This window comes from Argopecten irradians, chromosome 9, assembly GCF_041381155.1.
Source record: "Argopecten irradians isolate NY chromosome 9, Ai_NY, whole genome shotgun sequence".
Classification (NCBI taxonomy): Eukaryota; Metazoa; Mollusca; class Bivalvia; order Pectinida; family Pectinidae; genus Argopecten; species Argopecten irradians.
Window position 1 is genome coordinate 11,538,061 of NC_091142.1, and position 27,953 is coordinate 11,566,013.

At 32.0% G+C, this 27,953-nt stretch overlaps 2 protein-coding genes across 2 annotated transcripts; one reads left to right on the forward strand and one right to left on the reverse strand.

The window, feature by feature from the left end:
* Positions 1-1,249: 1,249 nt before the first annotated feature.
* Positions 1,250-10,848, reverse strand: LOC138330523 (aspartate and serine-rich protein-like). The gene is made up of 7 exons (XM_069278092.1): positions 10,794-10,848; positions 10,475-10,488; positions 9,244-9,344; positions 7,928-8,070; positions 6,608-6,796; positions 3,914-3,970; positions 1,250-3,059 (listed from the first exon to the last, which is right to left on the reverse strand). Exons 1-7 carry the CDS (start codon positions 10,846-10,848, stop codon positions 2,968-2,970), a joined length of 651 nt encoding a protein of 216 aa, XP_069134193.1. The 3' UTR covers positions 1,250-2,967.
* A 6,958-nt stretch (positions 10,849-17,806) lies between these two features.
* On the forward strand, positions 17,807-23,274 carry LOC138330831 (transcription factor 23-like). The gene is made up of 2 exons (XM_069278338.1): positions 17,807-18,478; positions 21,845-23,274. Exons 1-2 carry the CDS (start codon positions 18,140-18,142, stop codon positions 22,028-22,030), a joined length of 525 nt encoding a protein of 174 aa, XP_069134439.1. The 5' UTR covers positions 17,807-18,139; the 3' UTR covers positions 22,031-23,274.
* Positions 23,275-27,953: the final 4,679 nt, after the last annotated feature.

A 27,953-nucleotide genomic window follows, 5' to 3' on the forward strand; every position in this document is an offset into this window, starting at 1 on the left:
CCTTACAAAGTTACAATTATTCATCCTTGTAGTTTATCTACTAGCAAAGTAATATTTTTACTAACAAAATATCCACAAACACGATGCATCTGTTTTAGTATCGTATCGTGCTCTCTCAACAAAGTTGACAGAAAACCAGAATATTACGAAAATCTGTTTTGTGCAATTCGATCTTCAACCTTTCTACAATGCTATACTATTTTTGTTTTGTATATCTTAAGTAGTCTATCAGAACTGGACCAAAAGTTGCCGGTCAAAGGACCAGTTGCATGGCAAAAATTGTCTGCCCTACTATAAAGTTGCCGGTTAAGGGCAGACAGACAGGCGTAACGGGTAATTTCGAATGCTGTACATAATAAATTCACACGAGAAAGACTTCAAAGTTTGTGTTATGGGATACAATGACGATGTTACAAGTATTACATTGCTGAATCCATGGCATGGGAAAGGGCATAAATAACGACCAATAAGTAGATATAAAATGTGCATTTAGGAGCCAGCAATATTAAGGTCAAAGCTTAAATATTTGTAGGTCACCAATGACCCTAATCCTGGTATGCAAACACGTACATCACAGTGTGTGGACTCGATCCATACACAAGTATATGAGGTTTCAGTCCCACAGTATATATAATATTATAGTAGACAAAGCTTGCCTCCATATGCAAAATCTGGCAGTATTGCTTAGAATTAAATATGTATTATTGAGGAATGGGACTCCTAAAACATTCTATTTAAAATAAAAATTTAATGAGGCAAGTAATATATGCTATTCAATTTTCATCAACATGCAGGCAAAGCAAACCAGTCTAATTGCATTCATTGGCCTTCCAAAAGTCCTTACATATCGAAACAACGGTCAAGTTTCTACTTATATTGTCCAGTTTTGAGTATTGAAATTATAAAAAGGCCTCATGAAAATTTAGCACAGTTCTAAAAATAAATTCACCTAACTCTTTGAAAGCAAGGCTGAGTGGAAATGTAAACACGTTTTAGGATTCCTATAACATCAATTAATTTTTTCGTATTCAGAGCAATTTTGATAGGAAGTTTTATTTTTCTATGTCATAAGAAATTATCCTGAATATTAATAACACCATTTTTACCGACTTTAGCCTTCCTTATCCCGACTATTCACTTTAAAGCAATAAATTTCATCAGCTGATAAGTGTATGGTAGTGAAGTGCATATCAACAGTGGGTCTCCTACAATAGTTATATGTATACAGAAAAAATTAAGATAAATCAACTGATTTACAACATTTTATTTCGTGCATTTCAAATAACCAATTTATACATAATGCAGAGTAAATCTAGGCGGCACATGCTCCAAACACATCCAACATGATAGAAGTCATCTGTTGATGGCTCACTTCACACCTAGCATTGTCTGAACAAAACAATTGTATTAGATTCTTGAAACACGTCTAGTTTTATGTGTCCCTGACACTAGATACAAATCTGGCAGGAAAGTTGATGTAATTCGCTAATGCTGTACAAACCGTAGTATCAAAATAAGTACCCTATAATATTTTCTATAAAAAAGAGTTTGTAAAGATAAGGAAATGAGCACCTTAGGAACATACTGACTACACCTGACTGAGCCAATAGAAATATTCTGTCTTTCCATATTACAAAGTTACCCCACTTATGAGTAGGTATCCATTTTGACATTATATGCTTGCTAGCAGATGTTGTCACAATCAATACCTACCCACAAAGGCAGACAACTCTGTAATTTGCAAAGACAGAATAGACATCCTCCTTATTCCAAGGGTTACTATTACTGTCATAATATCCACCCTGGACTATGTCACAGCCAATATTAGGCCTAACTGAAGGAACTCCAGTTGAAAAACAACCCTGACAGCTATCATGGGTCTATAGAGACTTCCTTTGAAGATTTACCATTACTCAATTCTTTTGATGTACATCAAGGGATCAATGACAAACTATCTGTCTCATCTGACATCGCACACAGAGCCTTCAGTTTTACTAGGACAGTTCAGGAGTGGATTTGAGGACAGTGATAGTAACCACTGGAATATTGAGGTTGAAATAGAGACTGTATTATAAGTCTAGAGTAAAAAGGTCAAAATAGGAATCGCCCAAAACAATCAATATTGCACTTATATTAGTGTTGACAAATTCTATTTTTCCAGTCCATTGAAACAAGTATTCTTATACAAATATTGTATGAAACACTTATAAACGTAACATTCTGCCAAACTTACGATAACATGACATTTTTGTGAATCTGATAGTTCCAAACAGCCATGGTCTAGTGTGATAATTTAAACAATGATAGCTACATACTCTCATATTTACATGAAAATTACAGTCTGGCACAGTGGCAGCTAGCTACACTGTTCTGGAAATGCCTTGTAACAAAGGCTCTACATTGTATATGCATTTCTGGTGAAATGTTTATTTATTTAGGGAAAACAATATGAGTTGATGACATGATTTGAATTGAAAATGGAAATCAAGGTCAAATTCCCTACTATAGTAAAGCATGTTTATAGCGAATAACAATAAATTCATGGTTATAACATGTACACAGTACATGTACTTATCCTTTCCTGTCAAGGTTCCTTACAAAGATGTCTGTTATATTAGTAAAACAAACTATAATTTCATTGTATATTGGAAGTGATTTTGTTGGTCCCCAGAGGTTAGTTTTAACCATGTTTAACTGTACTCTACGTTTAATCAAACAAAATATAATATTCTGTGATTGTGTAACATATTCTCCTGTGACAATAAACCATGAATTTATATGGAACCTAATGACACTGAGTTACATACATTTCTTATTGACACACACCTCGCATTGTCAAGTCAGTCAAAGCCCACTTCAGTCAAGCAGACAAGCTCACAAATATGGTGATTCTACAGAATGTTGTACTATTTCACTGGAATTATCCCCAGAAATCTGGCACAAAATGTAAATGAACACATTCTAACATCAACTGGACTCTACCGAAGACGACTTTGTTTTTTTCGCTGGTGGATCATCAGATTCCTGATCGGTTGGAGTGGCTGAAGAATTGGAATCACCTTCAAATAGAAAGATAACAACATTAACGAGATTAATTGCTATATGATAGCATAGGTTATAAGGTAAGATAATGAAGATAAAGAATACTAATTGAAACAATATAACGTTATACTACATTTTCTTTGTGTAGAATTGAACATTGCATATAGTTCTACACGATTACAAAAATATTAATGCGGTTTGTGTATCTACAGATTTCTCAATTGAATATATACAATAAGAGTGATATCATGGAAGAAGAAAACATCTTGCTAACACTACGACAAAGTAGACAGAGGAAAAGGGATATTTCACACATGATCAAGTTAGTCCGATTTTCTACCTTAATTTTCATATCTTAATAAAAAATTTAATTTTGTCTTACAGGAATTTCAAACATAAATTTTTCAGTATGAAATTTCATTAAGTAGGAATTCTATAAAGGTCAAAAGTCAAACTAAAACTGCTTTGTTTCTAGAGCTCTGCTGTCTTGCATACATGCAGAACCAGGTATTTGGTCTTTGCATATTAAGAGTTACATATATGTATCTGCCATTGCCAGTAGGTATTGATTGTGATGTCATGTGTTTGAGAATGTAGCATCATATTTTTCAACGGAAATGACGTGAATTTCACTCACAAAATCATGACGTACAATCGTTACCTTCTCACAAGGGAGATCACTCTGTAATATACAAAGGAACCACTGCTAGAATAGGTATATGTAACTTTACCAAAACTGACATATGACATAAGACATTTTGAGATAAACAACAGTTGATACAATTAAATGTCTCAATCAAGAGTTTTTCAATGGTTTTGAATATATTTATCATAGGTGTGAAATAACCCTTCGACAACATCAAAAACTAACCACTGTCTTTCTTTAAATTACTTTCTTCTTTTTTCTCATCTCGAACCATACTCATGGCTACAAGGAAGGATGCATACAGATTAGTATCGGAGGAAAAAGTCACCATATTCATTTCACTGTTGCCATATTCATTTCACTGTTGCCATATTCATTTCACTGTTGCCATATTCATTTCACTGTTGCCATATTCATTTCACTGTTGCCATATTCATTTCACTTAATGTTCATTCTTTTGCCATTTTTACTATAAAATAATTGGATATATACTGGACATATTCCAGCCCATAATTTTGATTCACTTAAAGGGACAATTCATTCTACGAGAACATTAAAATTTGTATATATATCAGAAAACCCCCAGTTCTAATGGGAATTAGATCAGTCGGTTTTACTGTGATATGTCAGAAAATCCCATGGTGGTGAAATGCGTGTGAAATGTTCAAACTCACTCGCTGTCCGCCATTACAAATTGTGGTCGAATATCTTGTATGCCGAACCCAGTCCCTTGCTCGTAGAGTAATGCTACTTTTGTCTACAACAGCTCAAATCACTCTGACAGAATTTTTTTTACCTTATTAGGTGAATTGTCTTGCCTAAAAAATCATTATATCACCTCCACAGTGGTTATGTAGTTCATTTGTTTAACGTGCGTGACTTTGGCTCGGGTATGGGTACAGCGTATATATTGTACCTGCTTAATCGTATTGATCAACGATTTGTAATTACAACAGTATCAATTAAAATAATAAACAATGACATGGAATTTGTCAATATCTTATGTTATATGTTTCATAAGAAATGTAGAACAATACATTTATGCCATATTTTGCTTCTTGGTTATGTAAAAGAATTAGTGTGATTGAATTGTCCCTTTAATGCTTGACTTAGTTTTAAAAATAAAATAAATTTCAATGACTTAATTGCTGCTAAATTTGCCAATCAAATCGAATGTGTTGTACATTAAATAAAATTGTAAATGTAATGTATTATAGCACAAGAAAAGAACAACTAAATGGCAGTGACTTTATGAATATGGAACTTTCAAATCCAGGAAAAGTGTAGGGTAAATACAAGTGTTTCCCAATATAGTAATAAAGCTACCGTATAGCTGTTTATTTCTGCAGATTAAAATGTTCACAATTTCGACTGAAAACAAAAATATTTAAATTGCAATGGTTTAAATTTTCTTGGTCTGGCTTTCAGGGTATATAATAATGATTACCGGTAAACCATATCTCATATTTTGTGGATGAAATTTTCACTATCATAGCAGTGTCCACCGAAATTGTTAAAAGAAATCATTCCCATGAAAATAAACAGCTGTATGGAAGTCAAGTTTACTGTGTGTATCAAAATCATATGATATTAAAAATGTCATACCATATTAAGCTCAATAAGTACCCAGCACGACAATAAAAGACAGAAAATTGGGTATCTGCTAAAAACTATGTCAAATTCATTATAATCCAAAGTTTTGCTGGAAATCATTTATTATCCTTGCTTATTTTTTATTTATTTTTTCATTTAAAGCAAAGTGAAGAAGCTAGAGAAACATTGGTACTAATTGTGTCAAACATGGTATTCTAGAGGATCATTATATTAAAATGATATTTTCAAAGTGTATATTTGTACGTTATATGTTTTTTTATTATATAATTAATATACATTGTACTTTGTATCAAACTTGAGGGTATTCTGTTACCCGACTTATTTTTTATATTAGATTAAATCTCGCATAATTTGTAGGCAACGGGAAATTGTTAAAATATATCACCAGGAAAATATTTCAAATACAAGTAAAGAAGAACCAAAGAAGTCTCAACCGCAAAATAATAAATTGTTGTGAAGAAGTTGTTTTGTATGAAAACATGAAGTTGGGTCGTCACGAAAATAAATTTGTTTACATAAGACACATTAAGTAACAAATGTATTGTAACTGTAAAAATATCCTACATTTCAGCATTAAGATATAGAAACACTAGTACATTTGAGATAATAGAAACACTTATGATTCAAACAACACAGTTGAAGGGGGAAAAATTGTGAAACCTTGTTAGAATAGACAAAAAATATGTTAGGAGTATGTGACACAAGCAAATTTCAAAACTTGTATATTGCAATTGTAACAACGGGTGATATTACGGGTATATGTTTCTCATTCCCGATATTCCAGGGGTTACTATCACTGTCATTATATCCACTCCTGGACTATGTCATAGCAAGAAGTTGGGAGTCGCTCTCTAAAATCTTTAATAGAAGGCTGTGCAGGCCTGTGATGGGTCAATGTTTTTCTTCGGAGATGTCTTGAGTTTCACTATGACATAGTCCGGGGATGGATATAAGAAAGACTGATAATAATAATCCCTGGTATATCCAGGCTGGATGTTTCTAGCCCCAGTTAAATCAACATCCTTGCCTTAGCAATAATCATACAGATTTTAATAGGAAAAAGTTTAATAAGAAAGCATTGCAAAATTTCAGAGAAATTCTTGATTGATGTGCTATTCATAAAACTAAGTTTTCTTGTTTATAGAAAATTTGAAACAGAGGAATTTCAGTAAGTATAATACAAAAGGAAGTTTATAAAACTGAGGCCTAATTTTCATGGCTATATCTCACAAACCAGGGAGAGAGTGATGTTTGTTATTTCCGATTATCACAACAAATTCTCACATTTCTTGTCGGTGTTCTCACCTAATCTCATATCAGCCTCATTGCTGTCGTTATCTGCGTCTTGTGAGAAGGGAGGGTTGGTGTTCTGTGTGTCTGCGAATGAAAGGTTGGAGTCCTCGTTGATAGTGCCCGAGCCCTCACTACAGTTGGAGTCTGGTACGGACTGTTGGGTGTTCTCATCAGTATAAACACTGGCAGCTGTAAGAACCAATCATTATCATCACCAAAACTGGAGGAAAATACTGTGTTTTGATGCTTGTATAAATGTACACTTGTAAATGACACAAAAAGGTACTGATACATGTCACAACTCTTATTTAAGACATGTCACAACTCTTATTTAAGACATGTCACAACTCTTATTTAAGACATGTCACAACTCTTATTTAAGACATGTCACAACTCTTATTTAAGACATGTCACAACTCTTATTTAAGACATGTCACAACTCTTATTTAAGACATGTCACAACTCTTATTTAAGACATGTCACAACTCTTATTTAAGACATGTCACAACTCTTATTTAAGACATGTCACAACTCTTATTTAAGACATGTCACAACTCTTATTTAAGACAATATGAAAACATCAAAGCTGTATATATATACATGTATATGGATTCTGAAAAGATAGTCACTTAACATATTGTATATTAAGAATGTGTTTTCCTTTCTTTAACTGTCTCAAAAATTGATAATAGCATTGATCATTTTTTACTTTATTGAATTATGAAAAGGATCCGTTTGGATACTTTTGTTTGAAAAAACCAAGAAAATAGAGAAACAATTTTGAAATCTACTTGACGAAACAGCATAACAAAGATTCTATTTAAACTTTAAAAATGGTATTGTGTTCTGGGTTTGTAAGCCTGGATTTCTGGATGAAAATGTGACTGATACACCAGATTATACGTAACCAATAGAGCAACTATGTATGATATTGAGCAAGCATTAACAAAATGTCTTGCCATTTTCCATGATGACGATGCTAAAATCTAACCATATACTTCATAACTAAATAAGCAATAATACATGCACAGAAGGGTGGCAAGTGTAGATACATATTACAAATGATCTTTAAGATCTTTGACAAAACAACTGGCCAAAACTTGTCCAAAAATTTTACCTGGTATCTTCAAAGATTAAAAAAAAAGTTCAGTACTGTATTTATAAATGTTAATATATTGCAGAAAATGCATATATTAATTGCAGAAAATGACATTAAAATTAATTAAGCGACTCATTTAATCTCGAACAACAAGGTTTTTAAAGGCATGAAGCAAATGAAGCGGTAAATACTATAAGTCACAAACCTAATACTGCAAATTGACGGAATTTTACCGTTTTCTATTTTTCCGTTAAACAACATGCCAGCAGCGAGCATTCCTGAGTTGTAATTCATATGCATTGCGCGACTCACTTCTTCATCCCCTTGAATTTTTTGACTCTTGGCGTCTATACAGTCAGAGGAGTTTTGAGTTATTCTAAAGAGAAAACACATATCCCAAAAATTTGAACATCATTTTCGAATGATTAACTACCACGTAGCTAAATCAATTATATTCAATTTTGATACAGTAAAATGAACTATACTAGACCTTTTCATGAAAACTTTTATTTTAAACTTTAGGACCAAAATGCAAAACCAACTTAAAATACAACTGCAGACAATTATCTTTACATTTCTCAAATTAATATTCAACTAAATAGAGATACCAAATCAACATGAAATATTTTTAATGTAATTTTATTTTTTCAATGACCAAGTAACTACCTAGCTAGAAGATAAGGTAAGTACATAAAATTTTTGAGATCGATACAAAAAATTTATCGGTCAATACACACAATATTATTTATAACTACGAACTGTAAGCCCACTGAATAAATAATAAAACCCTTATTACCGCAATACAGAGGAAAATAGCTAAAACAATAACAATGAAACTTCAGGATCTTTTTGGAAATTATTGAATATCCATTTACTAACATTGTTCAAATTCCTTTCCACATGTAAATCTTCCCTTGCTGTTAAAATTGGTTTTTTATTTGCTGCGAGAAAAAAAAATTTTTTAAAAAGGGATTCACAAATATAATAAAAATGATTACTAATTTACAGATTATCTTTTATAAATAATATAAATTATAGATTATATCTGACAATCTGTCAAAGAGCAAGATAACCCAGGAGCAGAGTTAAAGGCAATAAAAGACATCTGAAAAATCATATACCTTCTGGGGGAAGTTTTTCGTTTCAGACCACTTTATTCACTTTCCGCCTTTCTGGCAGTAGGTTGTAGTTTTATACCCAAACCCTTTTTTCATACAGAATAGAACGGGCTGCAACAAACTACTTGCCAATAAAATATCTATAACTGGTATTCACATTATGATGCATACACATGTATGAACTTTATTTCAATTCTTTTTTCCATTATTTGCATTAACATATTACAGTGCATGTAAACAAGTCGAAGTTTAGATGTTTATCCCCTTATAGTGCAAATTTTTTAATAAAAGTTTATACTGTCATTATAAATTCATCAGATTTGATATATCACATGTCCCTTACATGTATATAATAACAAACTTTGAAAAAATTATCTACACCAGCAAGCAGTTGCAAAACAATGAGCTCTGCTACAACAAAAGAAACTGACATTTCAAACACATCGATTGTGTAAGTGCAAGACTGTTTTAAATCAAAAAATCTCGCCAATGCTAACATGGTAACTAAAACTGTGTTGGTCTGAGTGAGGACCTGTGAAAAAGAAGAAAAAAAGACATAAAAAAAGAATCAACATAATTTTAATAAACGAAGCCATAATACATATACACTAACAGCTGATAGCAAAAGTCCATGTTGATATAATAACAGAGTAAAACCTGATACCAATGATCGTGAATCAAAAAATAATATAAAATGTACTAGTAAGATACATACTGGTATTTAATTGAAAATATCTAATCCATTAATTGTGTATTGAATATAATTAAATAAAAATGCATTGTTATTGATAGTTGTACATAATACATCCTTTCTATATTCTTTGTTTGGTTAAAATAGACTATCGATGTTTATTGATGTTTTATATCTCTACTGTTTATGGACTGACAGTACCCATAAGGAATATATCATGTTACCCAGCTGCCTCCAATTTGTTAAAATAAATCTGTCAGAAATCTACCCGTGCCCGTCGTTCAGAGTACGCAGCTAATTACTGTCAGTAGATGTCGTGTGTAATTGTTGTGAATTATCACATCAGATTACATACATATATAATATATATGTACATTCACAGGAGTATGAGTTCTGTCAATAATATATAGTAACATAAAAAAATACTATTAACTAAGAAACTCTTTTATACTTGTAACAGTTCTATACTTATATATTAGTTGACAGAACGTCAAAACCCTCTGGTAACATGTTAACACTATAATAATTTATTTTATAAATATAATATGCAACCATGTAGCTTTACCCAAGGGATTTATTATGCAGCCTTTATAGGTCCGGTAAAAGGACCCATTCCCATTGAAAAACAGCCACTATTATATTACCCAAATTTCAGTCAGTATATTTTCCCAGAATGCAGAAAAATTAAATATAAAACCCCAAAAATGAATGTCCTTAAATAATACCTACTGACATCAGTAAAATTAAATAAGACGAAGTGGATTGAATATCATAATATCAATTAAGAACAGCAGCTAAAGCTTCATTTTTATTCAATTTCCCCAAAAAGGATATTTTTGATGTGATATTATTTTCAACACAATTGTGATGAAAATTATAGCACCTTTTTAATCAAAAAGGCCATACAACATATTACAGCCCTATCTCTCAACTAGCAGGTCTGCCCGAGAGTTTTCTTAGGCCAAAATTACAACTCGAATCAGACCTGAATCAGTAAATTAATTAAAATATTATCCAGTATAAAAGCCCATCTCCTGATCCGTATGTAGAAGGTGGGAATATCATGATAATCTAATATATACTATAATTTTAATAGAACTCGAGACAGCTACGTGTAACAACCAACAACCATCCAGTATGTGACTCATATCTCTCAACAACAAAACGTCCGCAAACCAAATCTAAAAAAAATTCGAATGTCAAGCCACGACTTGTCAACATCAGAACAAAATAACCCACTCGTCCGGAACTTTGTCTATTCACCATTGATAACCCCTTATAATGACATACCTTGAGGGCCCGACCTTCTTGGTCTCTGTCTCTGTGATCGAGCCGTCGACAGCATGACTTTGAAACTTGCGAGCTAAATGTAATGCAAATAGGTAACTTAGTACTATACCCTAACCAAAGGGTGAAAGTCCACCAGTATAAAACAAAAGATAGAAACCGGGGATTGTTCCTATTCCGGTTTACCCCTTTATTTTTTAATAAAAAGTCCGAGCAAGAAAGACGAAAGAGTTTCTTTTTTCTTAAAGAGTACATGTAAGTATTTAAACTGTCAATCTATACATGGATGTTACTTGTTATTAAATTATTTATTTCATATTAAATTGGAGACAGTATTCCAGATTTGAGAAAGTTTTATAATTGAAATTCGCGATTTTATTTTATGTTGTGACAGCCTCATACCGGTGATGACAATAAAATATCATCAGTTTGATTTTTTAATCCTACAATGAGAAAAAATGACACAACCTTTTTTTATTGGATTCTTAACATTCTTGTAATCCTAGCATGTATTGAGCATTCTTTTTTTTTTATTGGATTTTGAACATTCTTGTAATCCTAGCATGTATTGAGCCAATGCTATCTTGTTTGACAGAGATACAATGTAAGGGATACCCTATCGGTTTTGCAAATGTACAGTTGAGTTTAAGCTAACCTTTACACCTTTGTGCAGAGTGTTCTACATTTTAAATGTACATATAAAATGACTTTGAAAGGCTTGCATGCGTACTAAGTTTCAAATGGCTTTTGCATTCATCAAATATATTTCATGTAAACCAAAAATAATGACCATGTAAGTTTCGCTTATATAATGACCAGCTCACTATGAAGATATCCATATAGCTTGATAAGTAATATTTCAGTGATCAGAGTCGAATCTAAACTGACTCAGCTCCAGTTAGCGCATGATGCACTAAGATAAAATGTGCTGCAGAAATCCAGCAGAGGTAGCCACATTGCCCCCCCCCCCCCCCCCAAAAAAAAAAAAAAAATAAATAAATAAATAAAAAATAAAATAAATAAAATAAAAATATAAAATAAAATAAAAAAAACATTGAGATAAGGAATACTTTCCACAGCGTTTTTCTTTTCAAAATTTGAAGTTTGACTAACTTGCGTTTGATAGACATGGAAAGTAAAAATCCATTATAATGTATCTATTTACACATTTTTTGTTGTCTTTTTATAATAACAATAAAGTTATATTTACGTTTTTTGCTACACACCAACTGTGCAGTATATTTTACATAAGCCCCTCTTCATTATATGTATAGCGGTTTTTTTCTTCAAATAATTGATATTATATAAATTTACGCCAAAATAATGATAAGTATAATTTCTTAACACCACCAACAGGACATCCACCTTTCCGCATACAGAATCTGCCGACTCATTATTTGAAGTGACGTCACGGAATCAACAGGTAGGGATATATACGCGCCTATGAATCATAATTACAACATCATAAATAAAAAAAAATACTGCTAAATCAATATATGTTATAGCCACGGAGTTGTAGCTCGGAACGGCGACATGGAGACATCTTGTAAAATGGAGACAAAGATATGTTCCTGACTCGTTGTATAAGATGGCGTAAAGAGACCTGGCGCCGACCATCGCCGATATTTCCTCGTTGCTTGTGTAAGAGGTGTCTACACTTAGGTTATGTATACACAAACGGGAATTTCCACCGAAGTAATAATATGAAGCCCGAGTTTCCTCGAATATATTGTAAAAATCGATATATTTCAACTCATTTTTGGAGGATTCTATATCAATTTCCCCTCGATATAGCATTCGTCTGTCAAGAACTTGTCATTTTTCCGCTTAAGAAACGGTTTGATTGCTATCAAAGTCTTCCAATATTCTATTTCAAAGAAGAAATAGTGCCGAATCATGCTGACGCGTTGAAGTATGAAAATCATTGAAATGGAAAATAGGCTTAAGAAAAGAAAAAAAAAAAAACCCAACATATATCTATTATTTATAAATTGTAAAATTGCGTTTCAGAAAAAAAAACTTTTTTGCTTTATCTAAAATTTGATTAATGCATTTTTTACCACTGTTGATTCCAAGCTAAATTCACGTACACATTTTGCTCTCCCAATTATGACGAAGAGGTTTTTTTTTCAGAGACGGGATAGCTAAAATTATATACGGTATAACGTAACTACTTTATAAAATGAAGTATTGCGCAACCCATAGACTTAGGTTCACTGAATGGACAAAAAAGTGAGAGAATAATCATTTTATTTCTTATTGACAGTCACTGTCGTTGTTTTTTTCCAATCTAATCTCTCATCAGACCCTTTACACACTCAACATACTAACATACTTTGATAAACACAGTAGCGTTTGAAATCTCGAACTTTTTTAACAACAAAATGCTTTCCACCATGCAGATGTTCAAACATATTTTTTTTCTGTAAAAGGTTATCAAAAAAAGAACAGATGAAAACGCAATCGCCAGCAAATCTTGTTTTTTATGACAACTAAAATTTTCATTTATAATTTTAAATCGAATTTAATCGGAAAATCAGTTTTAATCTATTTCCCAATGTATATGAGTAACAGTCCTGCATCCCTACCCAACGTCCATTGCTATGTTTTTATTTTAAATTCATGAGGGATGAGGACTGAGAATTTCTGCGTGTAGAAATTCTATCGTGATTGCCACCATCACTGTTATATTTGTACTGGATATTTAAAATGTCTGTGTTTGTCGATGTGTATTGTTCTTTTGTTGGTAGGTATCGTCGTTATTTCAGAATACCTGGGTTTTTTTTTAAATCTTTTTTTTTTTATATATATATATATAATTAGAATGCCTGGTTTTACTTCTTTAAGCCTTTCTGTGGGTTTCCATACCAATCTTTATGTTAAATTCTGCCTTAGGATTTTTCTAATTACTCGTGGGTTGTATTTATCTATAACTTATGTCACTGTACAACATGATCTCTACGATAACATTGCATTGGTGTAAAATCAAACTGATTAAAATTACACTTGAAATTCTAATCCACTACTATCCTATATGACACTCCCAAGAATCGTACATGTGTAGCAGAGTGGTATTACAGGTCTGGTTTTGATTACACGTAATTTGTTGCCAAATCGACACATTTTCTTAGTAAAGAATAAAAACAATCTAAGTACCGGAGTTCAGCGTTTTAAGTAATTCGCGAACACTCATTAGTATTTTCTTCCGCGACTGGTATTCATTACTTATTTTTTCATTTTCCACCTCTAATGTATTAGAAAGAGTTCAATTTGGTCTAATTTTATTGCTGAGATTTTGTGTTGTTTGTTTTACACTGTAACCACAGAAGAGAAAATATTCAATATTTGTGTTATTTATCATTTAATCAATATCTAAATGTGATTTCTTCCTTTTCCACTACTGATTTTTGGGAACTATTTACATGTAGTATGCACTTATTGTTTAGCAAAAAGTTTTAACGTTTAACAACATTGCTAGCTGTTCGTTATGTATAAATGAGGAACTTTTCAAACTTAAATAGGTTTTTTCTTCATTTTTCATATTGCTATACCAAAGCTTTTTTGTTTGTTTGTTTGTTTTTTTTTCTCTTCTTTTTTTTCTTCTGTTCTTTGCAATAATCATAGAGTTCCCTAGTTATGGTGTACGGCTAATTATAAAAACTTGCATTATCGATTTTAGTTACGTATTTGACATTCCTTTAGCATTTAGTGGTTTTCATATTGTTTTATTGTCAATTAAATTGTTTTGCAGTTGTGTTTGTCGCAAAATTTTGCACGACATCATTTTTTTTTCAAATTAATTTTAATTTTTGCAATTACATTTTTTGTATAGAAGAAAAAAAAATCCCTTTTTACTTTCTATGTTAAAGTAATGATGTTTTCTTTGTGGTCAATTATACCTGAGTGACTTATTAAATAAATGATGTTCTCATCTCATTAATTGATCAGCTGTGCACAAATCCATCATAATAAACACAAAATACAAAAAAAAAAAAAGATAGGTAAACCACAATAAACAGGTTATCTTTTCTGTCTAATCATCAATTACATCAGTTTTATTGTTTGGGATCAATAGTAACTCATTAACGTTTTTTTTTTCTGTAGTTACGCTTATCGTTCCTATAGATAGATTATAATCGTTTCTATGAGAGTTTTTCTCGGTAGGAATTTGATTGACAGAGGTCAAATAGATCGTGGCCACTGTCTAACAGCCGATGCAGTATTGTTTCTAACGCTACCTTCAGTAAACATCTGAAAGTGAAACCTAATATAATATGTCAACATTAAAATGCGGATAGATGTAGCTATCCACACATCCATGTGTAGTCTGAGCTTCTGACTGACACCAGAGAGATGGTTTCTAATCTGGCGGTATCATCCCCATTTAACAGTTGTCCGATTGTCTTCGGCTGATTCTACATAAACATGTAACTCGAACATTATAAATACAACATTGATCATACCGTAGACGGAACTTTTTTCGTGTGAGGATATCGTCGCTTAGCCCGCTTTTAAACTGTTCGAGGTGTCTAATTTTTGCATCTTTAAAGATGCTCCACCGCCGACAGAGTATAAATGATATTCATCATTTGAACAATAATTGGTGTTTAACCGTGTATATATGTGCCTAATTAACAGAAAAAAATAATATAAAACAATTTATTTTGCCTTTGGTGCATTCGCAATCATTACTTCATTCTATATAAGATATAGTGACACGGACTTTTTTCGGGATGCAATTAATTATTTTTCATATTTTTCACTTGAAGTAAAATTAGAAGCTCAAATTTTTCAATGATGGTAATGTTGTAGAGTAAGTAACTTTTTTCACTGAAGAAAAATATGAAATCGTCTGCTCCTGTTTTTGATAGTGAAAAAATACCATTTGTCAGCGGTGGAGCATCTTTAATGAAGCAACGAAAAATCGCATGAAAAATGAGTACTTTTTAGATACATGTATATTTGTATTATAATTTAGTGGAGATTGAAATAAAAATGTTTTAAGCGGAATCTCACAATGTTTTCTTCTTTTGTACTCACAGACATCGAAACTGTTTAATAATAATAAAAAGTAATACTCCATAAACCTCTCTAGATCCGCTAGTATCAATTGTGAGAATAATCTTTTGACGTATTGAAAATGAGTTGTTTTTGTTTTCGTTTTTTTTCTATAATAAAAAATAAAGTAAATATTTTTATCAAAATATTTAAAAGTAATAAGAAATATCATAATCTACAATTTCAACGCAGTACTATTAAATTATAAAATAGTTACAATGTAAATAAAACATTACTGCGATGCAACAAAAATGTTACAATTAACTTTTAATTAACAATTAACTAATTAAGAAAAAAGGAATAAGCAGTTCTGTAATAAGAAATGCTAAAAGGAAAGGTATCTACAATATTACCATTGCATCTCAACAATGGATATTTTTAAGAGTTTATATGATTAAAAGAAAACCATCATTATACATTGTATAGCATAACGTTTTATAATGATATATATTTCAGTAAAATCAAATCATTTATTGATTTTAGGCTTTACAGTTCATCAGTACTAACAAATACAGTGTAACATACAAGGCATACACTGCACCAAAGCATTGTAGATTATACACGACCCTTATACATAAGACATAATTAAAGATTCATTTTTCAATTGACTTAAACACATGACGATGTTGAATATATACATTTATGATGCTACTCAATTAAGGAAAACATATTAATACATGATAGACTTATCCTTCCCTTATATATTATATATAATAAGAGAAGGGACAGATACGTCTTTCATATTATTGTGTTTTTCATTAATTGAGTAGCTTCATTAATGTACTTAACATAGTCATTTTTTATATGGCTGAGCTTAATAATTGGAACATTTCATAACCAGATGGATTCATCAAATGTCAATTAAAGAAAACGGAAAAGTAGCATCAATTGCAACTGAGAAAAAAATGTTTGTTTTTGTAGCCGATTTTGTAATGTACAATTACATCCTCGTATGTAAAATCAGAAATTGACACTGATCAATTTGTATTATGACGGCACGATTTCCTGATGCGCTCGGTCATTGTTATATGTTTGCATGTACACAGGTAAAAGGATATAAAGGTCATCTAAATGACCTAGGTTATGCACATACGTTTCTGGGTCATGTACATCGATAGCATCTGAGCAAAACCTTTACAGGTAAAATGTCACGCGACAAATTGTGATCCTCACTTTGTACGCTATCATTATATAAGCTTATACAGTAGACGTGATCGGTCAGCATATGATATTGTTTTAATTTGTCATCCAATACTGATGGAAGTTAAATCGACATCATGAATTATAAATTGTTTTTGACATAATTTTATTTTTATTTTTGTTGTTGTTGTTTATTTGATATTTTTGTGGGTAAGAGTATTTTTTAATATAATTGGGAATATGTTATGGTTCAATAACTTATAGATCCAAATTGCATCCATGATAATACCTATTTATCAAACTGATATTTCTTTTGCAAGGTATTAGCATATTCTTTGTTCATTTAAATCAATCTTATTAGTCTAAGTCTTTAGTTAAGATATGTTTTATAGTTCATTAGAGATTATAGTATCGCTTTTTACTAATTCTTATATTGTTTTTCATTATTCATAAATTAATTCATCTTTTATAATTACTTTTAGCATTATCATTGATGACGGATTTTTTGCAATATTAAGTAAAATTAGATTGATGACGCATGTAATTTCTGAATGTTCAGCTCTGACTTTGACAGTAGACAAAATATACTAATGAATTTAATCCAGAATCAAATTTCTCTCACTAATTATCTAAACATGATATAAGTTACTTGTGCCCGTCATCACTAGCCCTCCTGCTAAGACCTTTGTTTGTATATTGTTTACCTGACCCGCCCCCTCCCACTGAGAGCTATCGCTCGCTTGTTAGCAAGTGATGGATCACTGTTGTATATAAACATTGCTTCGGACGACCACCGTACAGAAAAAAAACAGGACCCGTTCACCAATAGGACTCGATTTCTCGGGCTTTCCTCTTGGTAACCGATCACTTTCTCACGGGACATTGTTTTAATCTTAGTTCTTACTTACTTCCTTGCAAATTGAACAGTCGGCAGTTAAACATTAATGGTGCTTACATAAAGTAGGGCTTAATGATTTATAGACATTATTGGATTAACGACGTTTTTTTTCATTTTCTTGGACTAATATTTGCATTTAATTGGATGTCTGTATCATGATGACCTTTTCAAGATGAAGCTTTACAACAAATCATAACAGAAACGTTCGGAATACAAATCTGTATGGATGACATGAATATTTCATCTTAATCTTATGTACTCCAAAATTCAGAAGATAAAAAAAAATATTGAACTTGACAAAATGGATGACGGTTCCTTGAATCCCCTTGATCAGGACAGATTTCAGAACAGCAGAAATCGTCCAATCACTTTTGAAAATGCTGCACGTGAGCGTTCGCGCGTGAAGACTCTGAGAGGAGCATTCCTTGAACTGCAGCGCACCCTACCAGCGGTACCTCCGGACACGAAACTGTCAAAGTTGGACGTTCTTGTCCTAGCCACGACCTATATCGCCCACTTGATGCGTACTCTGAGCGAGGATGAGGACGAAAACCAAGTCTTTGCAGCCAATGGAATCATGCATCCCGTTAAGGTAAGGCACGGTTTACAGTAAAAGAAAATATGTAAGTGGTATTCAAGCGTCTATTTTCCTCGTCAACTAAATCATACGATTTGCTTGATTAAATGCCATTATATGATCGATAAAGAAACATGTTACAATATTTAGACACTTCTTAGCAAATAAACATGTACAGTAGTAGATGGTCATTTGTGTGAATCGTAATCCCTAAAAAGCTTATGCTGCAACTTAAAGATGCTCCACCGCCGACAAATGGTATTTCTTAACTATCAAAAGCAGGAGCAGACGATTTATCATTTTTCTTCAGTTACAAAAATTACTTACTTTACACCATTACCACCACTGAAAAGCTTGAGCTTCTAATTTTATTTCAAGTTAAAAATATGAAAAATAATTAATTGCATCCCGAAAAAATTCTGTGGCTCTATATCATTTATGGAATGAATTACTGATTGCGCATGCACCAAAGGCAAAATAACAAAAATGTATTATTTTCTGTGTTAATTAGACATACATATACACGATTGAACACCAATTATTGTTTAAATGATAAATAACATTTATGCTCTGTCGGCGGTGGAGCATCTTTAAAATGTATGCATTCATATCAAAAATATGAAGTATACATCACATATTGAATATAAAATTGTTCGATACATGATTTTTTAAAGAACAGTTATTGTAATTTATATATCCTAAGAAAATGTAATGTAATTAAAGCTATGTATGAAAATTTTTATTTTTTACGCTTTAAAATAATTTATCATATTTTAATATTGTATGGATTGTAATTTAAAGTTTAATATATTTTATAGCAAGATGCACTATTTTTTCTTGCAAACTAGGTTTCATCCAGTCCTGTAGAGAAATTCTATACATTTTGTTTTCATATCTTTTAACTTTTTAACAATATGACACTAGTTGACCATACACAGACCAGATTCAGAAACAAGTACAATATACTTATATTAATCCGTCTCCATATATATAACACATTAACTAGTAATTTGACATTACTGATAAGTAGTACTATAATTCATCTGTGCTTAGGTGCCGCGTTAGGCAACAGGAAGGGGTTCAGAGATTGGATAAAAGGAAATGCTGTTTATTTTTCCACCATACAAAACTAGAATTTTGTTGAGAAGACAAAGTACAGTCGGTGATAGTTTGATCATCTAAGTAAAACTAAAATGGGTCTAAGTATGTAACCAATATATACATGTACACATTTCAAATTCATTTGTAACTAGCTTGACATACTGATGTACCCACAAATGCTTATCTATTATCACATAGAATATACAATGTAATAGGCCAGGTTTGAATTAAGATTAAAATAAACCTCATATTGACAAACGCCAATTACGTTATTTTTAAGGAATATTTCAAAATGTTAAAACTCACCAAAATATGTTTACCTTCATTAAGGGAAGGCAATATTTTGCTAATTGTATGAAATAGTGTTAATTTTCACTAATGATGCAATCTTTCAACTGAGACAATAAAATATGAAAGTGATGAGAATTAGTACGACAAGACCATGGACATCATTGATTTATTCAGAGTTCTATTTACATTTTAACTTTGGTCTTTCTAAGATATCTTGATAATTACTAGGTTGAGCCAGCATAAGACTACACAAAGGTGATAAACATTAGTGAGACAAGACCATTAACATTATTAAAATATGCTCCACCGCTGACAAATGATATTTTTTCACTATCAAAAACAGGAGCAGACGATTAAGTATTTTTCTTCAGTTACAAAAGTTACTTATCACAGTAAAACCGACCAATGAAAAGTTTGAGCTTCTAATTTTACTTCAAGTTAAAATATGAAAAATAATTAATTGCATCCCGAAAAAATTCCGTGGCACTATATCCTATATGGAATGAAGTACTGATTGCGCATGCACCAAAGGCAAAATAAATAATTTTATATTATTTTTTGTGTTAATTAGACATATATATACACGATTAAACACCAATTATTGTTCAAATGATGAATATCATTTATGCTCTGTCGGCAGTGGAGCATCTTTAAGTTTTCTTCAGAGTTTTATTTCCATTTCTACTTTGATCTTTCTAAGATATCTTGATAAGTCATTGAACCAGCATCTTATTAAGAGCCTTATGTTGGTTTGTAAATGATTATTAAATGTTCAGATAAAACTAATCAAAATAGCTATTCTTGATAATATATTTAGATGTATTTCATAATAACCTTTGTTTCTATAGTTATTTAATTCAATTATATTCAGTCATATCCTTTTTTACAATTTTACAATGGTTTTGATTTTATCTACGACGGGTAAATGTTTTGAATACATATTTAGTTTGTTCCTTTTTAAACCTTACTTTACGTAGTTGTGATTTTCTTATTTCAAAATAGAGTAACATTAAGATTGCTATCTGTCTCATCATATACTCCATTATCTATAAATACAATTTAGTAATGAAATAATACAGCATTACTTAAAGTGTACTTCTTTTCCAACGTCCAGCATCTTGGTCATCCTACAAGTATTAAGAATCGATCTTGAACTTTTCGATAGGATGCCGTACCAACAAAATGCTACGGAATCGTATCAAGAAGTTCAAGATGGATTTTACATAGCATGATTTTATTTCCATATACCCATTTGTACTGTTTATAAATTATACATATTTTCTCAGTATGAAGGCTGATTGTTTGAAAAGTCCTTTTATAAGACATTTATTCCCAAATTTCATGGTTAAATATTAATACAGACTCTAATGGTCTATACGGAGGATTTCACGACAAATATGTCTAATGTACTATGGACGAATACAGATAAGTTACATTAAAAAATCATTCTGATATTTGTTTATATTACTACTTTATTATCTAAGTTACGTCAACATACCTTCGACACGATGCCTTGTTGATTTCAGCATTCTGCACAAGAAAAACACCTGATGACATTTAATTAAATTTGTTTCAATGTAATCCGTACTTATACCAGCTGCTTCATTTGCGTATGCCAATATTTTAGTAAAAGATCTTTCTGAATTCATTGGCAATTTTATTATCGAAGTTGCGTCAACATACATGTACCTTAAAGGAGTATTCCTTCAAAATAAAAGGCTACGAATCATTTTAATCTTTTATTTTCATAACATTAAAACATCAATAAAATATCATGCAGACTTTTTAAAAACATATATTTTTTCCACACGTCATCCTCCACTGTCGCTACCTTGAAGGTAGTGCTTCATGGCTGAGTACCAAATTCAATCATTCAATTAAAAATAGTATTATTACGTGGACGATTTATATACAGAAATATGCACCTTGTGTATTTCCATTTTTACGGCATCATTCTTATCATTTTCTTACATTGTATTCATATTTCAGAAATGGCCGATGAGATCCCGACTCTATGCCGGTATATTATCGAGCACTTTTCCTGTCCAGAGGGCATCCGATAGCCCCAGCACACCGATGACTTCACATCATTCTGATGTACACATGAAATGTCGAGCAAGGTCCAGAGATGAAGACTTCGCAGAACATGAGGCAATGCTATTAAAGGAGTTCTAGTCATTATACAATCGGCAATTAAAACAATATTGACGAAAAATACTTATGTATGTGTGCATAATAAGGCCTAATCTAAAATAACAATGTAGTGGAGGACTTGTGTTTAATTGTTTCTTTATGTCTCTGTTCTCTTACTCTTTGTTTATCCCATGTATAGGGTAAACGCAAGCTTTACGAGTAGCGGGACGTTCAGATTGGTCCGGTACAACCCAGATGTTTCATGGAATGTGGTGTTATATTGGAACGAACTTCTATGTCTTGCATTTCAAAAATTGGAACTAATGGGTAGCCAAAAAAATCGTGTGACAAAAAATTGACCTGAATAAAAAAAAAAACAGTTAGCTATCCAGTTAACAAACCCGTTAGAGGAAATGGTTTATGATTTGAGGGATTCGCGACCAACGCTTAGGATAACATTCGGACAATAATGAGATTTGGACAGTAAAATATTAGACGCTGTGACGTTTCTTTAACATGTATCTTATTCAATGAAGAAATGCCATTACAAGAAAATATCATAATGAATATGACGAGAAGGAAACAAATACTTGTGTTTATATATGTATCTGTATACGTAATTATTTTAGCACAGTCAAATTTTGGCGCAAATGCGAATAACTGTAAACTTTGATTTATTGCCGCTGATATCAATTAGCGCACTTCCGTGGTTCAATACCGGAAATAACTTTTACAAAATTCGTGATTGAAACCTACGTCTTTGAAAAGTATATGATGTTATGATCGTAAGGGCAGATAACTCTGTAATGTACTAATACAGAATAATCGATGGTGTATACAGATTAAGACAAAATTGCAAAAGAAAAATGCCACATAAAGCTAATCTTTCATATCAAATATGGGATCGGTTATTATTTATTGTGATATTATAGCCTTTCACACTATTTTGAGTATACAAAACACCTGATCCATAATTATAGAATACGGAACGCGAGGTTTTATAGCACAGATAGCCGGATAATTGATTTTAAAAACCGACACTTTTATAGATAAATAATGCTGATAATTATAAAACTTGTGGACACAGTGGTTAAATTGACTTTTACTCTGGCCATAATCTGAGTTATTGATATTTAGCCATAGCGAATATACACTGTACGTATGACAATGACTATCTCAATTACGGAGTTCGAAATAATAACATAATTTTACGACCCGGGTTCAGGCCGATGTTGATAATGGCCTACATTTTGGACCCAAACATATTTGCTTTAATTTTATTTTTACCCAAATCCAATTTGTGAAATAAAATATCATATTTTATAAATGCGTTTGTTTTCAGTCCTTTAGTTATCTACCAAGGAATATATTCTACTAATTTGATTTATGAAATATAAAATGACAATTTTACAACCAATGGAAATTCTTTAAACGAAAATGAGACATAATGATAATAATTACACCTTCATTAATAACTTGTTATTATGAATCGAATTTCATATGTTTACCAATTAGGCCTCAGTTATGGGAATAATATAATTTGAAGGTGTGGACTATATAAAAAGGCATACGGCCATTGTAGTATTCAGTATTACTCAACTGACGTATAATGCACGTAAAAATATTCTAGCAGAATCCAAATCCATAAACAATAAGCAAGATGTCTTTCTCTGGTTGCTATGTTTTCTTCCTATCAATGACGTTGGCAGTTATTGGTGATCAAGAACTTTTATTTGATATCTGTAGGCATACATTCCATTCATGTGAAACTGGATCAAAGAATAGTTACTGCAGTTGTGACCGGTTGTGTTTTAACTATGATAACTGCTGTTTTGATGCTACCCCCATTAGAGAAGGCTGGAAAGAAAGGCATGAAGACCTACAACTTTATGAATACCTTGATATGGCAACATGTGAAGCTACGTCCTTCCGTGAAAAAATAAATTATTATTTGCAGCGTGAGGGTGCGTTTATGGTGTCCTCCTGTCCAATGTGGTGGGATCATGACTTGGATACAAAGGAAGCCTGTGAACTGTCTACAGAAACTGATATTCGTGATATGTTACCTGTTACCGATATTTACACTAACTTAACATTTAAAAACGTCCACTGTGCCAAGTGTCACCGTGTCGAAAACCCAATGCCATGGCTATTGGAGATACACTGTCCTTCTGAAAGACAACCCGCTTCACGGTCTATCATTCAGTCAGTTATGACTAAAATTCATAATGAACGCTGCAGCTATCGATACGTACCTTCGCAGGGCAATACAGCCCATTACTGCTATCGTGAATTCGCCTACACCATTATAACCAATTCTTCTGATGTCGGGAACAATTCTAGCTGTCGGAACCGTGTGTTTAGTCCATTATTATTACATCAAGGAAGATATGTTTATGGGTATTATAGAACTATAGAATGCCTCATTGCAGATAAAGGATCCAACTACACTGATATTTTAGACGGCGCTATATGTTTTGCGCCACGCCAAACCGAAGTGAATTTCAAAACTGGGCTGAGGAACCTCATCGATTTTTCGTCTCTGTTCCAAAGAAAGAAGTCAAAATGTGGAGATAATGAAATTTATTTATCTGAAAAGGTAAGGGATTCGCGTTTATGCTTGATATTTACGAAATCATTTTATGCGTGAAATAATTTTGATCAAAAGAAAGGCTGATCCAAACAATCGTTTGCTTAACGTAGTAATGACATCAACGAGACATGATAAAATATGGGTTTAGCTTTTCAAGAAACGATTAATTAATGAATATTTGTAAATAAACAGTTATACCAATCAAATAAATACCTACCTATAATTTGTTCTGCTGATTTGTTATCCGAATCCATTTAAATGTCTATTTAATTGAAAGAAATATATTAAACATATTTATAGTGTTTATATTCTTACTTAGGTAAATTATTAACTTAGATAGTGCTTATATCCTTACTTAGGTAAATTATTAGCTTGAGAGCATGAATGGTATAAATTTTCGTCAGATTTGTCAATCCAGGCGAATTCAAATTAGTAACATTTCTTTTGTGTTTCTTTGCAAGCAAGAGACAGGTAGCAGCATTAGTGTTTTGTTGATTTTTTTTTCTTTTTCTTTTTCTTTTTAAAGTTTCATAATAAAATTTTGGTTATAATTCATATGCTATTACCTCCCACAACCGGATATTAATCAGCTACACAACAACATTTAAGGTACATACATCTTGTACTTTGAGGAATCTTTGAACATTAGCTTTTTATGAATGTAGAATTGTTGTAGATACCATTTAACAACGGAATGATTTCGAGCAATATTGTTAGCGTACCGTCCCGTCGTGATCCGACTACAGACTTTCTTTTTTCTTACTTTCCACATTATTACATGTAATAATATCATAACTAGCAACGTACTGTTATAGTGCAGTCAGGTTTTAGCACAAATGTGAAAAAAATGTAAATTATGATTTATTAGCGCGTGTATAGATTAGCGCAATTCATTGGTTCATTACCTGAAATAGCCTATTACAAAATTCGGCACTGTACATAAATTAGCGCTTCACATACAGCGCAAAAAGTGCTAAAATAAAACTACCGCTAAATTAAGTACCATTACATTATCTCTGTATAATGAGTATGTGTTTGTTTCCAATAGGTTGGTTGTCGCCGTCTGTATTGTCCCGGCGGTTCAGAGCCATCTGGTGGGAAATGTGTCGATATAAAACACACAAGTGGTGGGTTCGTATTGGATCTATTATTTGAAGCAAACACAAATTATAAAATTAAATCAGCGTATATTGACCTAACAAAAATTATAGAGTCGTATTTGACATTTTTTAAAAATCGCTTTGGGGTCCTATTAATCTACAATACGGTTAGCTTAAGAAGACAGAAAGTCATACTTGGGGTTAGTTCTATTTCTGAAGAAATTTGTTCAGTCATTCAGATATACCTTCAAATAGTTGGAAAAGACTTCACTGGGACAACACTGGAATCGGAAAGATCGTGGACTGCAAATTATTTTAAGAAGTACACGATCAGGAATTCAGATGGTTCTATAATGAGGCACATAGAAAATTCAAAACACACAACATGCAAGACGAATATTAATATTTCCATTGCTAACCCTGTGTACATAGTGGACCAGATTTCCGTCGATAATGACCTACCCAGTCCTGCAGTCAAACTATGTGGCAGAAACGAATCATACAATGAAAGCGATATACATAATCAATCATTTTCAAACTTTCATCTCCAAGGGATTGATGTTTCACCGTTGGATGTTGTCTTTGCAAACGGTGACTATTTTTTGAGCGTCGAAACATTTTTTTTGAAATACCGAAAAAAGTATCAATGGTATAAAAGTACCGAAAGTTATAGAATTCTTATAAACAAATCGTGCGCGTCTCTATCTATAGGTTGTATGTTTTTCTCTTTGATACAATTTTGTATTATACCAGTTTTCCGGGACGGCAAGTCATATTTATTGTGTGCACTGATATTTTTTTTACTACTTTCCCAATTTAGTTTGTTTACGTTAACTTATTTGGAAATTCCAAGTCAAACCTGTGAATGGATTGGAACAATCCATAATTTCTTCTGGCTTTGTTCATTTGTATTCATGTTCCTCTGCCCGTTTCGTTTATATTTTGATATTAAAGATCTTAAAAGTTATAACAAATCCGAAAGGTTGATAATTTCGTTGAAATACACGTTGATCGGCATTACATCACCTGCATTCGTCATTTCATGCACCAAAGTTGCAAATATTCTGATCACACCATCAGAAAACTGGTATGGTGGACGACTTTGTTTTATTTCACATCCACTCGTGTTATTATTTGCTTTTGTCGTACCCATTGTCTTTGTTCTGTGTGGAAACGTATTTCTGTTTGTTGGCATTATACGGTATATAAGCTCAACATCAAATTCGGTCAATTCAAATAAATCTAATATGATTATCTTTATTCGAATTTCATCGATCCTAGGATTTAGTTGGATAATCGGTATTATTGCTGTACTATCCCAGTCTGATATACTGCTGTTAATCTTCGAAGTCCTCTCGAATTTGCAGGGAACTTTTATTGCAATTTCCTTTACGTGTACCTATCGTGTTCGGTCGTATTATATAGACTGTTTATATCGCCTCAGAAACAGGCCACTAACATAATAGGTCATACAAAATGATCCAAAATTGATTCTTTAAATTCAAAATTAATTAAATCTTTTAAGTTTGTACTATCATTACGTTTACATTTTATTTACATTGTTATTGTTTTCTTATCATGAAATCTAATAACGCATTTCCTCTTTTAGTCAGCAAATGCATAAGAAGGTCCTGTTTTGTCCGAAAATCATCATAGATTCGCAATGAGTACTTACCCGTCGGGCATATAAATAATTTGTTATGTATTGTGCAAATACAAAATGAGCTGGGGTAAGGATAACATTTCTTACAATAGAACCATGAATTCCAAATCTCGCAAACAAAGGCGTGGAGAACTAATGGTAGAATGTTCAGACTCGACCACCGGGTTCTCTAGTAAAACTTTAGACTGTCACATTTGAACGGTAAATATCTGTCATATATCGTTTTCGTTTTCCTTGTATTTTCCTGTATAACTCTATCAACTCATCATGAAATTTTAATTAATTCATAAAGCAAATCATCGAGATGTAAAATTATCACATTATGTACAAATTTTCATATATAACTTGTAATAACTTTGAAGAAATAACCAGAAAAAAATGTACTTTTTACTTTCAATGTGCTTTTTTATATTCGTGATTGCATAAATAGCATGTCATATTAGTATGCACATACTGTACAGAATTATCTTACTTTTAAATTACTTAGTAGTTTGTATAAATATTTATTAAAGATGCTACGCCGCTGACGTTTGGTAGCTTTTCTTTGCAAAAATATTATGAACAGACGAATTAGTATTTTTCTTCAGTTGTAAAAGTTACCTACTTTAC

Bases quoted from the DNA above. Each gene is read 5' to 3' on its own strand.
- LOC138330831 (XM_069278338.1), top strand. From the start codon at position 18,140: ATGTACTCCAAAATTCAGAAGATAAAAAAAAATATTGAACTTGACAAA. The intron at 18,479-21,844 runs GTAAGGCACGGT...TTCATATTTCAG, and splicing joins GAATCATGCATCCCGTTAAG to AAATGGCCGATGAGATCCCG.
- LOC138330523 (XM_069278092.1), bottom strand. From the start codon at position 10,848: ATGCTGTCGACGGCTCGATCACAGAGACAGAGACCAAGAAGGTCGGGC. The intron at 6,797-7,927 runs GTAAAATTCCGT...GATGATAATGAT, and splicing joins TAACGGAAAAATAGAAAACG to TGGTTCTTACAGCTGCCAGT. The intron at 3,060-3,913 runs GTTAGTTTTTGA...TTCTATTTGAAG, and splicing joins TAATTTAAAGAAAGACAGTG to GTGATTCCAATTCTTCAGCC.